The 12,945-nt window shown below is 39.6% G+C and overlaps 1 protein-coding gene across 2 annotated transcripts in view; it reads left to right on the top strand.

The window, feature by feature from the left end:
• The window catches only part of NELL1 (neural EGFL like 1), a 299,533-nt gene that overhangs the window by 271,141 nt on the left and 15,447 nt on the right, over positions 1–12,945 (top strand). The window contains exon 16 of one of the 2 annotated variants that reach the window (XM_049821020.1): positions 7,958–8,098. The exons of the other annotated variant lie outside the window; for it this stretch is intronic. Within the exon in view, the coding sequence (XP_049676977.1) occupies positions 7,958–8,098 (141 nt within the window). The remainder of the gene's footprint in view (positions 1–7,957; positions 8,099–12,945) is intronic. 2 annotated transcript variants of the gene reach the window in all.

Raw genomic sequence — 12,945 nt, 5'->3', positions numbered from 1 at the left:
AGGGCTTCGTTGATTACAGTCTATTTACACAGTAGACCTCTCTTATTGATCTTGTTCTCTCATTTTATTCTAGTATGCATATCTAATATTCTGCATAGCTGCTCATGTATAATATATGCAGATACAAGTCCAGTATCACAATTTAATTAAATTAGTAATCAGGGATGAAGATACTGAACATTCTTAAAAAAATAAAGCTGGTGTTCATGAGGGGGAGTGAAGGCTGGCCTTGCCTCTACCCAGTTATTTGAAAACATCTTTATAGGGAATAGAGAAATGGTGATGTAAATGACAGGACAGTGGACTGGAATTTCACAACTGAGGAGCTTCTCGCACATTGGCTTTGGGCAACTTTGGGCAATTCGCTGTACCTCTCTGCCTTAGTTATCTCATCTGTAAATTGCACAGGTTACCTCTCTGTTCTACTGTAGGAAACGGTATAAACAAATTAAATAAATACCACCTACCTAGTGGTCTGCAATTGAGTTTCTGTACCAAAATGCTACCTGATTGATTTACGTGGGTAACCTTAGCACGGAGATCGCACGCTATTTCTACCCAGCAGGTAGAAAACCAATAAATTCAGGGTCCTGACAAAGTGCTCTGCTACGCTTAGGAAGAGCATAACGTCAAGAGATTATGAGAGGAGCATTCCTGGAGAATTGTGGGATATTGCCAGCAGGTACAAGGTTCTAGTAGGCGATGAACTAAATAAAATTTTGTCTTGAAGTTGTGAGTCATCAGTCCAGCAATGGTTGGAGATTGCAAGCAGGCCGTTTTGAACTAGTGTGTTCCCCACACCTCCCTCCAAGCCAGCTATATCGAGCATGATCTTGTCTTCCAAGACATGGGAAGAGCCCAAATAAAATAAATATTGGGCTGATAGCCCTGCTGTTGTCAGGGTGATGTAATCTGAGAGACGTGTTGACCACAGGCCTCAAATTTGACAGAAAGGCTTTGCCTCAGTTTGAAACTTAACGTACTAATTGTGAAGTCAGTCTGTTTCTGGCTTGTAGAGCGATAATTAAAATCCTGTTTGCGATGGAAACTCAAATGCAATACTAAATATGAAATAGTTCTTCACCCTGCCTAGTATATTCCTGCCATGCTTTCCACTGAGCAGTCTGGCTGCAATTCTTATTTCCTGCATCACCCAGCAATCTTTATGAGAATAAAAAACTCCTTTCAGCTCTGGTGTTGTGAAGCGACATTTATTTGGACCATCCAGGACCTTTAGGTTGCATACTCCAAGTGTGCTGCATAATTAGCATACAAATAGATGAATGTGAGAGTATGAGAGAGACGTGATCTAAACTGATAAAGACATCATCTTGGAGTGTGTATTAAAAATGAATTTCAGTAAATCAGATGTTATATTAAAAGAATTGCTGGTACGACTAGTCTGTGTTATTATTCTGATACCAATTTAATTCCATTTATCATTGTTAAACTTACCATTCTAAATTTGCACATGAGTTTCAGGTGATTAAAAATCTTGATAACACCAATCCAGAATTACACAATAAAGCATATTACAGCTGTACTTTAATTGTAATGAGTGCTCGGCACACCTTTCATCCCTGAAAGCTATTTAGTACCATTAAACTGCTGCATGGGTTTGATTATTCATGGATTTGAGTTGTATTCACTATCTCAACAAATTGAAAGTTTTATGGTGTATTGCTGTGTCCTCAAAATAGAAAAATGGACCAAAGCCTGCATCATTTATTCAGGCAAAACTATTCCTGCCTGAGAAGGAACTGCAAAGGCCGATATAAATATAATGCAATTAAAATCAGTCTGTGAAAACAGCCATGACTGCTGACAAGAGAGAAATATGTTACTTGGTGCTCATTGTTTGCCCAAAATCTCCTAATGAGTTAAAATGAAAGTAATTGAAAAAGACGCTAAATCTCAAGGAAAAATTTCCCGAGCAACTATTCCGAAGCCTGCTACTGGCTTCCATCAGAGAGAGGGGGAATCTTTATCACCTGAAACACTTAAAGCTATGAGACAAGAAACTGATGATTAAAACCATCAACAGATAGGGCTCAGAGAGATGTCTTTCCTGCCCTTTCCGATTTTTAGTATCTCTGTAGTCTTAAGAATGAACTGGCCCCACGAGATTGAGGGACAGTCATGAGTCATTATTCAAATGTAACTAAATTATACAGTTATCTGTGTTCTTCTAAGTTACCATTTGTTTAATAGCTAAAGTGCTGTACCATTGCCGTGTTGTTGGTATTTCAGGCACGCTGGGTTGTAAACTTGTGATGAGGTCGGAGTGCTGTAGCCTCTGCTCCTTTGCGCTGGGAAAATTTAGCAGACTTTAAGGGTGGCCATAGTCGATCTATTTCTGCTTTGTATTGCATATGTTTAAAAATAAATGCAGGCCCTTCTTGATAACTGTAGTGAACTGTCAAAGCTAAGGTTTTTAGTAGTATAGCCAACATAAGACTCAAAGGATAAAATTCAGCCTTTATTTAAGTTTGTGTAAAACAGTAGAATAATTATTTGCTTACATCAACTGAATTTGGCAAGAAGGTAGGCTTTTTTTTTTTTTTTTTTTTAGAGAGTGACCTTTTCACCTCTACTCTTCCCAAGCAGTTGTCTTTGCTTTCAGGGATAATTCGAAGTAGTTGAATGACTCCTTTGCAGCGGGGAAGCTGTTTGCATATTGCTGTCAGTGAGAACCTGCAGTACTGCGTTCAGCTCTGTGGCCGTCAACATAAGAAGGAGATGGACCTGCTCGAGTGAGTCCAGAGGAGGGCTGTGAAGATGATCAGAGGGCCAGAGCACCTCTCCTATGAAAACAGGTTGAGGGAGTTGGGGTTGTTCAGCCTGGAGAAGAGAAGGCTCCGGGGAGACCTTACAGCAGCCTGCCAGTACCTAAAGGGGGCCTGCAAGAAAGCCGGGGAGGAACTTTTTCCAAGGGCCTACCGTAGTGATAGGACAAGGGGTAATGGCTTTAAACTGAAGGAGGGTAGGTTGAGATGAGGTGTAGGGAAGAAGCTCTTCGCTGTGCGGGTGGTGAGGCCCTGGAACAGGTTGCCCGGAGAAGCTGTGGCTGCCCCATCCCTGGCAAGTGTTCGAGGCCAGGCTGGATGGGGCTTGGAGCAACCTGGTCTGGTGGCAGGTGTCCCTGCCCAGGGCAGAGGGGTTGGAACTGGATGACCTTTAAGGTCCCTTCCAACCCAACCCATTCTATGATTCCTTTTTTGCTATCTCTGTCTCACGGAAGTGAGGCTCATGCGAGAGTGGGAGATGGGAAGAGGCTGTATTTTACGTAGAACTTATGCCTCGGTTGGCTGGGTGAATTATTCTGGTCTTTTTATGTTGAAGAAAAATGGTCCAAGCTGGAAAACAAAGCTGTAATGCTCTAGAACTAATGGAGTTAACTGTCGGGGTATCATTTTAATTCAGGAAGCTTAAGACCTGCATGATCCTTTCTTGTTAGTACACGCTTTTCCTGCTTATAGGTGTCCCGATCAACAGAGAGCTAAAGATAAGGATCTTATATTTTTTGCATGAAAAAGAGCACAGTAAGAGTTTGATGAACAGGCACTTTTATAATAAAACTCTTCCGTCTCATTGAAACTGTAGATTGCTAGCTATTACATGACACTGAGCAGTTTTCCTTTCAGTATTATCACACAGTGACTTTAATGTGATGAGGCATTAGAAAAGATTGAATTATTTTAATTTTACTTTTTCACTGGGTTCTGAAGCCATTGTGTTTTATTTTGAGGTAAATTATCCTATTTATCTTGTCTGCATAAATACCTTTATGAATAATGCAAGAAGCTGGAATGGTAAAAGTAAAAATTACAGACCTGTCCTTAAAGGACAGGATTAACATCCTGCAAGAGCTTATTCAAAACCAACTGGTGCCTTTATTCTACAGTACAAAAAAGTGCTATTTTTGAGCTTTTGCAAAGGCATTATAGTGGAGTGTTGCCAGATCCATTAACAATTCCGTACTAATGACGGTTAAATAACTGAGTGGGGTAAAAGCAGGCAATGGAACAGTCTGTACAAGATCTCCTTTTACATGGATGTTGTAAGACGGCTTGAACGAAAAAAACCTACTAAAATACTTCCACGGAGGTAAAAGCAGCTATGTCTTATGTTGAATTACAACTAGAAAAGAAAAATATTATACTTAATGCAAAGGTAGTGCAGATATTTAGCCAAAGACTATAGAGGCAAATTAAGGTTACGGGAAATTTCAGTTCCTAAGGAAATTGGCCGTTTCTCACAAGCACTCTGGTTTGGACTACTTGGCTATTAATGCCGATATACAGAAAACCCATACAGATTTGTGAGTCAGTGAATGTGTTTTCACTGGCTTCTGTGAGCGTGGCTTAGCCACGTGGGTTGACAAGGAGAAGATGTGCATGTAAAGATCCAGGCTCCTCCATCCGTGGCTGGATGCCGCGATGCTGCGAGAAGGCAGAGCCTGGAGCCCTGCGAGCCGTGTGCTCGCTCTGCTGCCAAGAGCACCGAGAGCAGGCGAGACCTAACGCATGGGAACGCAGCCGAAAAATGTCCACCCGTTGTTTCCTCTGGCCCGTGTCGTTACAGAATTTCTGAAGAGGTTTTCCTGTGCTCCTTTGAAGAATGATTATAATTTTTGTATTGTTTTCACTCTCAGGTCAGAGGTATACAGTTTCATTTGAGCTTAACATAACTTTATGAAGAAGTTTATATAGCGTATTCTGGTAAGCGGCTGCACACACAAAACGTGCTCAAATTCTATAGCAAAACTCCAAACCAGACTTCAATAGAAAGATATTCAACCTGAGGTAAGTATGCAAATATAGTGCTAGATTCTAAAGATGGAAAAGGCAAAGATGAAGAAAGGTGAATTGATTCTAATTCCCTGAACTGGCCGTTATGCATAGCAACATCTTCCTATGTAGAAAAAAATCCTCAAAAAAGTGTTTTCAGAAGCCATAGTACATCCAGATGGAAATGATCTGTTAAGTGAACTAAGTAATGTCATGGTGTATGACACACCATTTTATAAAGCTGCTATTTGCAGTTCCCTCTTGGTATTACAAGCATGTTAAATCATTCTGAATTTCTAAAACAAACCCGTAATATTTTCCTATGCCTGCAGAGATATGTTTATACATATGCTACAAATAATGCACAGGATCACAGGGAGAAGCTTACAGACTTAATGATAATATTGACTCCCCTTTTAATCTTTATGTACATCATTTAAGCATGGGAGTAAGAAACGGCAATGTATTAGACAAATGGAGAAGCCGCTAATGGTTTTCCCTGCTTATACCGCTCTTCACGTATATTGTATTTAATGACACATTGCCAAAGGAACGCTAACTCACTGCAGAAGCGGGGCAAGGGACGCGTACACGTGCGCGCGAGCGAAATGGCTCTGGGAGAGGAGAGGTAGCGTTCGGGAGCTGAACTTGAAGGATTTTTCTTCTTTTAGTAGTTGCTTCTGCATCACTGGTGCCTTCAGTGGCAGATTTTCCCAAAGCAGCCAGCACAGCACCTCCTCTTCCCTTGCCTTCTGCCCCTGGCACGGGGCGGGCAGTGCCGGTGTAACTCCACCGGTTTAAGGAGATCGAGGAAGTAAAGGAAGAACCTAGACAACTGAAAGCGATTCCTTTTTGCCTAGCTCTGGTTTAAGAAACTGGTTTGTGTCTCCCTTAAAAATCAGTGGACAAAAGCTATAGACAGGTAAGGCACTGCCATAAGAAAGTCATCTGGTATTGAAATAGACCTATGTATTATTTTACTTTTCTGCCATAATCTACAGAGACTCATACACTCTTCTTCTTCCATTCAGTAAACTGCTGCTTAGTTTTGGTACGCTGGCAGACAGGCTTTCTGAAAAGTGATCTACCAGCCAATTAGTATCCTCCACCATGAGCCTAAATCAAGTACACTTTCAAAAGGGCTCAAGTTTAGAAATGAACTTTAGGAAAACTCTATTGATTTTGTAAATTAAAAATGTAAAATTGAATGGATAGAGGTCCAGTACAGGACTGACCCAAGGAAGCAATTTTTAAGCAGGAACATTCTCTGATTCAACACTGGGGAAGAAAAGAAAGCAAGATGAAGGATTCATTTGCAGTTGACCTGCAATAGCAAAGTCATTCACTTTCCAAATAGGATTAAACTTGTTCTATCAGCCATGACATGTGAAAAGATCATGGTTTTAAATTCCATTTGCTGTAATGAATTGAAAGTGTCTGAGTTTGCAAGCAGCACTCATCGTTGATGGACAGCTAGATTTGTGCAGTGTTTTAACGCGAAAATTAGCTTCTACAAAATAAAAAGTGCAGAAAAGGTGGCAGCAGTGACAGATTTTGAGGCATAAAAAAATTTGCTTTATTGTTAGATGGAGGCTGAATAAAGCTAGAAATAAATAGCAGTTATAACCCTGTTATGTAGATAACTTGCTTCGTTCTTGAGTGAGGGCGAACACAAGACTGGAAAAAGGCATTTGTTTAGGTTTCTCAGACATATTTCAACAGGAATAAGTATTATTACTTAAATGAGGAAAAATTGAACTTTTCTATGGTATTGCTTGTAAGATGTAAGAAAATGGAATTGTATTGAAGGATGCTTAATTCACGTCAATTTCAACGTACATCAACATGACTCCACTGCAGTCCATGAAACCATATTGGTGTATGTATTTTGTAAATTGAGATAAAAGCTACGCTCCCTGGTTACTTAACCTTAACTCAGTCTTGCATCAGGATCATGAGACATTTGTATTTTGATGCTTGCTGAACTAAATGCAGCTGCGGAACCTATTTCCCCCAAAATTTGTGTTTGGTGTACACAATTTAATGCATATTTTAAATGTGCCGATTGCCAAGAAAAAAATCTCGAGGGGTGAAAATGGCTGATATTTGTGAATAATTTGAGATTCATTTTAATTGATAAGGTACCCAGCTGAAAACTGTCCAAGACTGGGGGGGGGAAGCTTGAGCTAAATAGAGGAATGAAAATATAATAGCTTCTTAAATTACCGCAAGGTTAACATATAATTAATTTGCTAATTTTAATTACAACCCTACAAAATGTGCTGAAAAATGCTCAAAGGGGAGAAGCAGCCAGGTGCCAGACGTGATTAACCAAGGTTACTAGCAATTATGAGGTCTCTATTAACCATGTTACAGAAATTTTAAGAACTCCTTTATAAAAGCGGCACATTTATTGAAACTCAGCAGCATATTCATCTTGCTGTACCTTTCCATTGCTGCAGACTTGCTGTCATTTGCCTCACTCTTTTCCAGTTAAATGTTTTATTGCAGCTGAAACGCGGACTGCTTTTTCTGTTCGTCACACGCTGTTATACGTGTACTAGGTATTTATTTTGATCGTATAAACAAAAGAGATTAACTATTGTTTGCAAAGTGCTCTGAGCACCTTAAGTGACAGATAGCTGCCGATATCACAAGTGAGCACTTGCAACACAAATCCTGAAGAAAATGCTTGCTCTTTCCAAGGTGTCCTGGGACGTGCAGTTTGTAAAGCAGGAATACTGCTGCAACTGCCTTTTCAGTGGAGAACCTGCTCTGCAGTGCTTTATATGCACAGACAAATGTAATTTCTGAGTTAAAAAAAAACCAAAACAACGAACAAAAATACCTGCATGTTTGCTTTGCATTTTAAACAAATCATGGTGTAAACAAATGTCCTGTATGTATCAAATTCCATGATGTATTATTGTTCTTTTTTATTGCTATGTGAGTCATGTTTAAGTGTCTGTTGTTTGGAACCATAATAAACCTTGATCCATCTATTAAAAGAAGACTTAAAAAAAAAAAAAAAACACAACACAAAAAACCAACAACATAAAAAAAAAAAAAACCCAAAAAAACCCCCAAAACCAAACAACAACAAACCTAAAGCATTGGTGTCAAAGGAAATTAATTTCCTGGCTGGCTTGTGTTTTTCTCTGAGGCAGATATTGATGAGTGTGCAGAGGGGATCATTGAGTGTCACAACCATTCACGCTGTGTTAACCTCCCAGGGTGGTACCACTGTGAGTGCAGAAGCGGTTTCCATGACAATGGAAGCTATTCTCTTTCCGGGGAGTCCTGTGTTGGTAAGCAATGATCAGCATAGTGCTTTTTTTTTTCTTTCCCTCCTTCTGCATGGTGTTACAAAGTGACTATTGAGACGCTGTCCTGAGCAGTAACTGTGTTTAAGGCGAAGATGAGAACGCGAGCGAGCGTGTCTGTGTTTGTCAGCATCCCCAGCCACGCAGCGTGGGTACCAGTTCAAGACACGTCACGTTTCTGAACGGTTATTACAGGAGGGAGGCTGTCAGAGATCCAAAGTGTGACTAGCTGCGCTTTGCCATTTATCATAATAAGTTGCTGTAAAACCTGAAGTGAAAGTAGGCTTTCTGGGGAGCGTAATAGGCCACAAAAGGGGAAGAGCTGGTTTTCCATTTTCAAATTTCAGTAGAGCGATACGAGAACACGTTTGGCGTACGTCTGTGTTGCTCTGATTTGTTTTCCATTGTTTGCCATCGTCATCGTTTTCTTTTTAGAATTATGCAAATAGCATCAAGTTCTTTATGTGCCTTATTTGCAGAATAAGGCCCTAAGAGCATAAATGGCGAGGAATTTTTAAAGGGTGTGTAGGAGTTTATTGGTTGTTTCTACGGGAGGATAAATGTTGAGGCCCCATGAGGAGTTAGTGCTGGTTCTTGCAGTCTGGGTGCCCTTAACTGTCTGTAAGACTTTGTGTGCCACTACAGCAAGTAAGCAGGAATAAAATCACAGTGAAGACTGTGCCTTACCTCTGCCTTTCAATTTTTCCACCTTTTTACTTGCTCTCAGTAGCCTTATTCATAATTTCCATATGGTATTTTATCAGATGATTTCAAAACTATTTAGAAAGGATCCCATTTTAACTTCTGTAGAGATACAGATCAGCTTCTCATAATTCTGTGTCCTTTCTTTGGAGTTTCAGTTTCTTCATCTCTACTCAGTTCTATGCATTTTCTATAAAAACTTTCCTGCTGCTTCTGTGTAAGACTTTTTTTTTTTTTTTTTTTTTAACATTGTAAATTTCATTTATCACGTCCATAGGTGCGAAAGGCTCTTTCTAAGTGTTAAAGTGTACAATTAAAGCAAAAGTTAAAATAAAAATTTGTAATAAAAATGCATAAATTTAATTGTAACTTGTAACAAACGTTCCCATCTTTTACAAATTTTGCCTATTAGAAGTGCTCGGGACAAGATAGCACGGTGATTTAAAAATGCAGAGGAATATTAATTGTTTTCAAAACCAATATTTTGTAGATTGTCCAGCTATATTAGCTTTTTACACATTGTCCTAAGCTGGTGGGGAGCTCATTAAAATCACAGCAGTGAGCTTCATTGGGGTGGCTGTGTAAAAAATGGCCAACTTTACAGCATTTTGTGACTTAATAGGTAAAATACCACATGAAAGTCATGTATTTCTAAACAGATTCTCAAATGTTAAGAGTTCTCCTCCGGTTTATTTAAATGCTGTAAAAGGAGTGATGGACGGAGCAATGTTGAGAATACTTGCTTTATGAGAAGTCAAAGCAACAGGACATAACCTTCAAAAAGACCTGAGGCAGTTGGGGAATAAGGGACATTTATAGCGTTGCTGGTGCCTGCCTGTACCGCGTGCATGGCGAACCCCATCCCTTGTCAGGTTGGTTTGGGACAAAGAAGACGTAAAGCTCAGGGTGGTCTCGGCAAAAGACAGACGCGTAGGCAAGACCGTGGTTTTGAATGGTCCATAGCTAGGCTCGCTTGCTGAAAAGGTCAGTATTGCTGGCGTTGCATCGTTATTAAAGGGAAGGGCACTTGGCTACCTCCCAGCAAAAAGGAGCCCCAAATGTTCTGTATTCTGCCAAGAGTGAAGGAATGAGTTTTCTTGAAAACAAACTGCCCTCGTTTTGACCTGCGCAGCATGCTGGAAGTTCGGAAGGTGAGGTGCTCGTCTTGCCATATGCAAGTTGTAAACAGAATGTGAAATTAGCGGGGTTATTTTAACTGAATAGCTTTTCTGAGCCATCTGCTGCAGGGTACCAGTGAGGAAGAGGATAAACCAGTTTATTTCATTATACTGGTTAACCAATTAAAAAGATAATTGAAAGATTCTGCTAACCCATATTGACAAAGAAATTTCAAACTGCGATGTCTATTTTAAAGTGCAACTAAGACTTGATTTAAATGACAGATAGATAACACTACACATTCTAGCTAAAACTAGGTTTCTTGAACGCTAACTTTCATCACGTTACAGAGCTTGTTTGGATGGTGGAGGACTATTTAGAGCCAGGGCCGGAGTTATTCACTCTATTTCAGATAAAAGAGGGTTCATCTGCTTAGCAACAGCATCGTGTCCTGGCATATTTTACAGACTGCGTACTGAAATCCTCCGGTGTACCTGAGGTGGATTTGGGCCATTGCCTTTCGGTATGTTTTGAACCGTTTCTTCTTCATCCCTGAAGAACGAAACTTGGAGAACAATAACTAGCCTAAGAATATAAGTTTAGAAAGATTAAGCCTTCCCCCACAAAATAAGAATAATGATAATAATAACAACAACAAACAAAAATCATAAGGCAGTGGGAGGGAGCACTCAGCTCTGACAGATTGCCCAAAGCCCAGACAGCTGGTTGCTTTTGCTGGATGCATTTGTGTATCTATTGGTTAACCCCCTTTCCTTCCATTTATACGTAGGGGGTCATGTATATGTTGGAGCTGAGTCATTGCTTGCAGCGTGTCTGCAGTGCTCGCAGAACATTTTAAAAAATAACATCTATTTGGGAAGTGTTGTGATACCGCAGTGCTTCTAAAAGCTTTATTCTCATTGACTAGGAGAAAACAGTGGAGTTTGTCACCTGGCAAGGGACGAATGTGTAAATCAATGGATATGGCAGGGAAGGTCGTAATATTGCACCAGAGCTTCGGTAATAAGGACATATGACTTAGCCAGGCCACTTTGAGCTTGGGAAAATTCTTCTATTGCTCAAAATACCAACCGAAGGCAGCTTTGAAAAGGGAATATATTTCCATGGCCATACTTTTATAAAAGATGTCAGCTTCATAAGGTGATGGTGAGCAGGCTCAAATTAAGAGAATGTAATTTCATTTTCAGCGGTAGCGTTTTTATGAGGCACTGGCCTTTCACAATATGTTATTAAGAATACTGCTTGCAGACAAAAGACAAGTGCTGTACTAAGTTGCTACCAGAGTTTGCTTTGCAATTAAAACACGTAGGCTATATAGTTGCTGGGTTGTTTTTGGGTTTTTTTGATAGGAGCTTTGCTACACTTTAAGGTAAACAAACAAAAATATTTTCTAGATAACTGTGAGCTGTCAACTGATACGTATCCCAGTGTTGACTTCTATCTACTGATACCATATTGAAGCAACTGGCATATATTTTTTTTTTTCTCTGCATTAAGTACCTGTTGCCAAATACTGCTAATTCAAAAGGTACTCATTGAATAAACCCTCACCACTGAATCTTCAGTGATAACCTTTAAGATTATCAGAACCAAAGAAGGGAAAAACAGGCAAAGAAATGCTGTATTCTGGGACGTTAATAATGTCCCACAAAGGTTGCTTCTATCTGCAGCAGAAAAAATAAAAGCAAATGAAATTATACTTTTTAATCTCCATCTCTCTTTAAGCGAGATGCTTCGAGTCCGTGGAAACCTGTTCAGACCCTGGAGTCCAGAATTCCCGATTCCATTTTTTTCACGGTGTTTCGTGTTTCTGAGTCTCTACTTTGTGACTCGCAAGCACAGAAGGAAAAACGATCAAGGCAGCAGTCCCTGTCAGTTGCTGGTTATTTTTTTCTTTTCTTTAAGAATTGGTGCAACTTTTGTAGGGAAGCTTAACACAGATCCTCCTCCCACCAAAACCCCACTGGGTTCACCACGTATTTTGTTGTGAAAGGTTGCGTAGCCAGACCTCCCTGCAGGTTTAGAGTAGCTGTTCTGGGGAAATGAAAGCTGGAAAAGGCAGGACTCAGCAGCATGTGCTAGTCTCCCACAAAAGTTGGGTGTGGCGGTGCTCGAGGGTCAAGCCTGAATGGGTTTAAATTCAATTCCTGAAGCTTTTGTATGCTCTGTAGCATGCTGCGGTGTTGTCTGTTACCTAGATCAGAAAGCAAGAGAAAAGGAGGCTTGTTCTTTAATTATTTTGCCCCCGTTCTGTGTCAAACAAAAAACTAGACCCATCCTTTGAAAAGCTTCCTGTATGCTTGGGAATTGTTTTTCTATCTGTTGTTAGAGAAGTGGTATGTAGACAGAAAGGTTTGCGTATGATACGGAGCATCCAAGACCAACTCTAGAACCTGCTGGTTTACGAGTTTCTTCTATTCTGCTCATAGAATTTCTTAAAGCTCATCCTAGCAGAGTCTGTGTCTGTGGATTTTATCCTGTAAAATAAAAATTATCTTGCTTACTTTCCATTTAGTAAATTCTCATTCTTGTATTCTGAGAGAAAGTTGCATTACATGTCTTCAAGATAATTGTGTTTAGTCATTTCTATATTTCTGGAAAGCATTAGTAAATCCTATATTCAGAATCTAATTTACTACGCAATGTTCTATTTAATAGACCATTATGTCTCTATAGAATAAAAGTACTATCATAAAATATTTTCTAACTAAAAATAAATCTGTTTAGTGATTTTTTTATATTTTTTTTTTTCCCAAAGATGAGTCCAAATCACTTTGGTTTAGAAAGAAGGCAAATACATTAAGTGACAAGTTGCCTGTGAAAAATGATATGTCAAAACAGTGTTTAGTTAACTTGTACATACATTGGTTTGGGAGCCCAGCATACATTTTTCACGTTAACATTATACTGTAATGGTTTAATGTACCATAACAGTTAAAATTAGCACATTAGTAGGGTTCTTTCTTCTGCAACAGCTTATCATGATATTA

The sequence above is a fragment of the Accipiter gentilis genome, chromosome 17 (genome assembly GCF_929443795.1).
Source record: "Accipiter gentilis chromosome 17, bAccGen1.1, whole genome shotgun sequence".
NCBI lineage: Eukaryota > Metazoa > Chordata > Aves > Accipitriformes > Accipitridae > Astur > Astur gentilis.
This window is presented reverse-complemented; position numbering and strand designations above follow the sequence as displayed.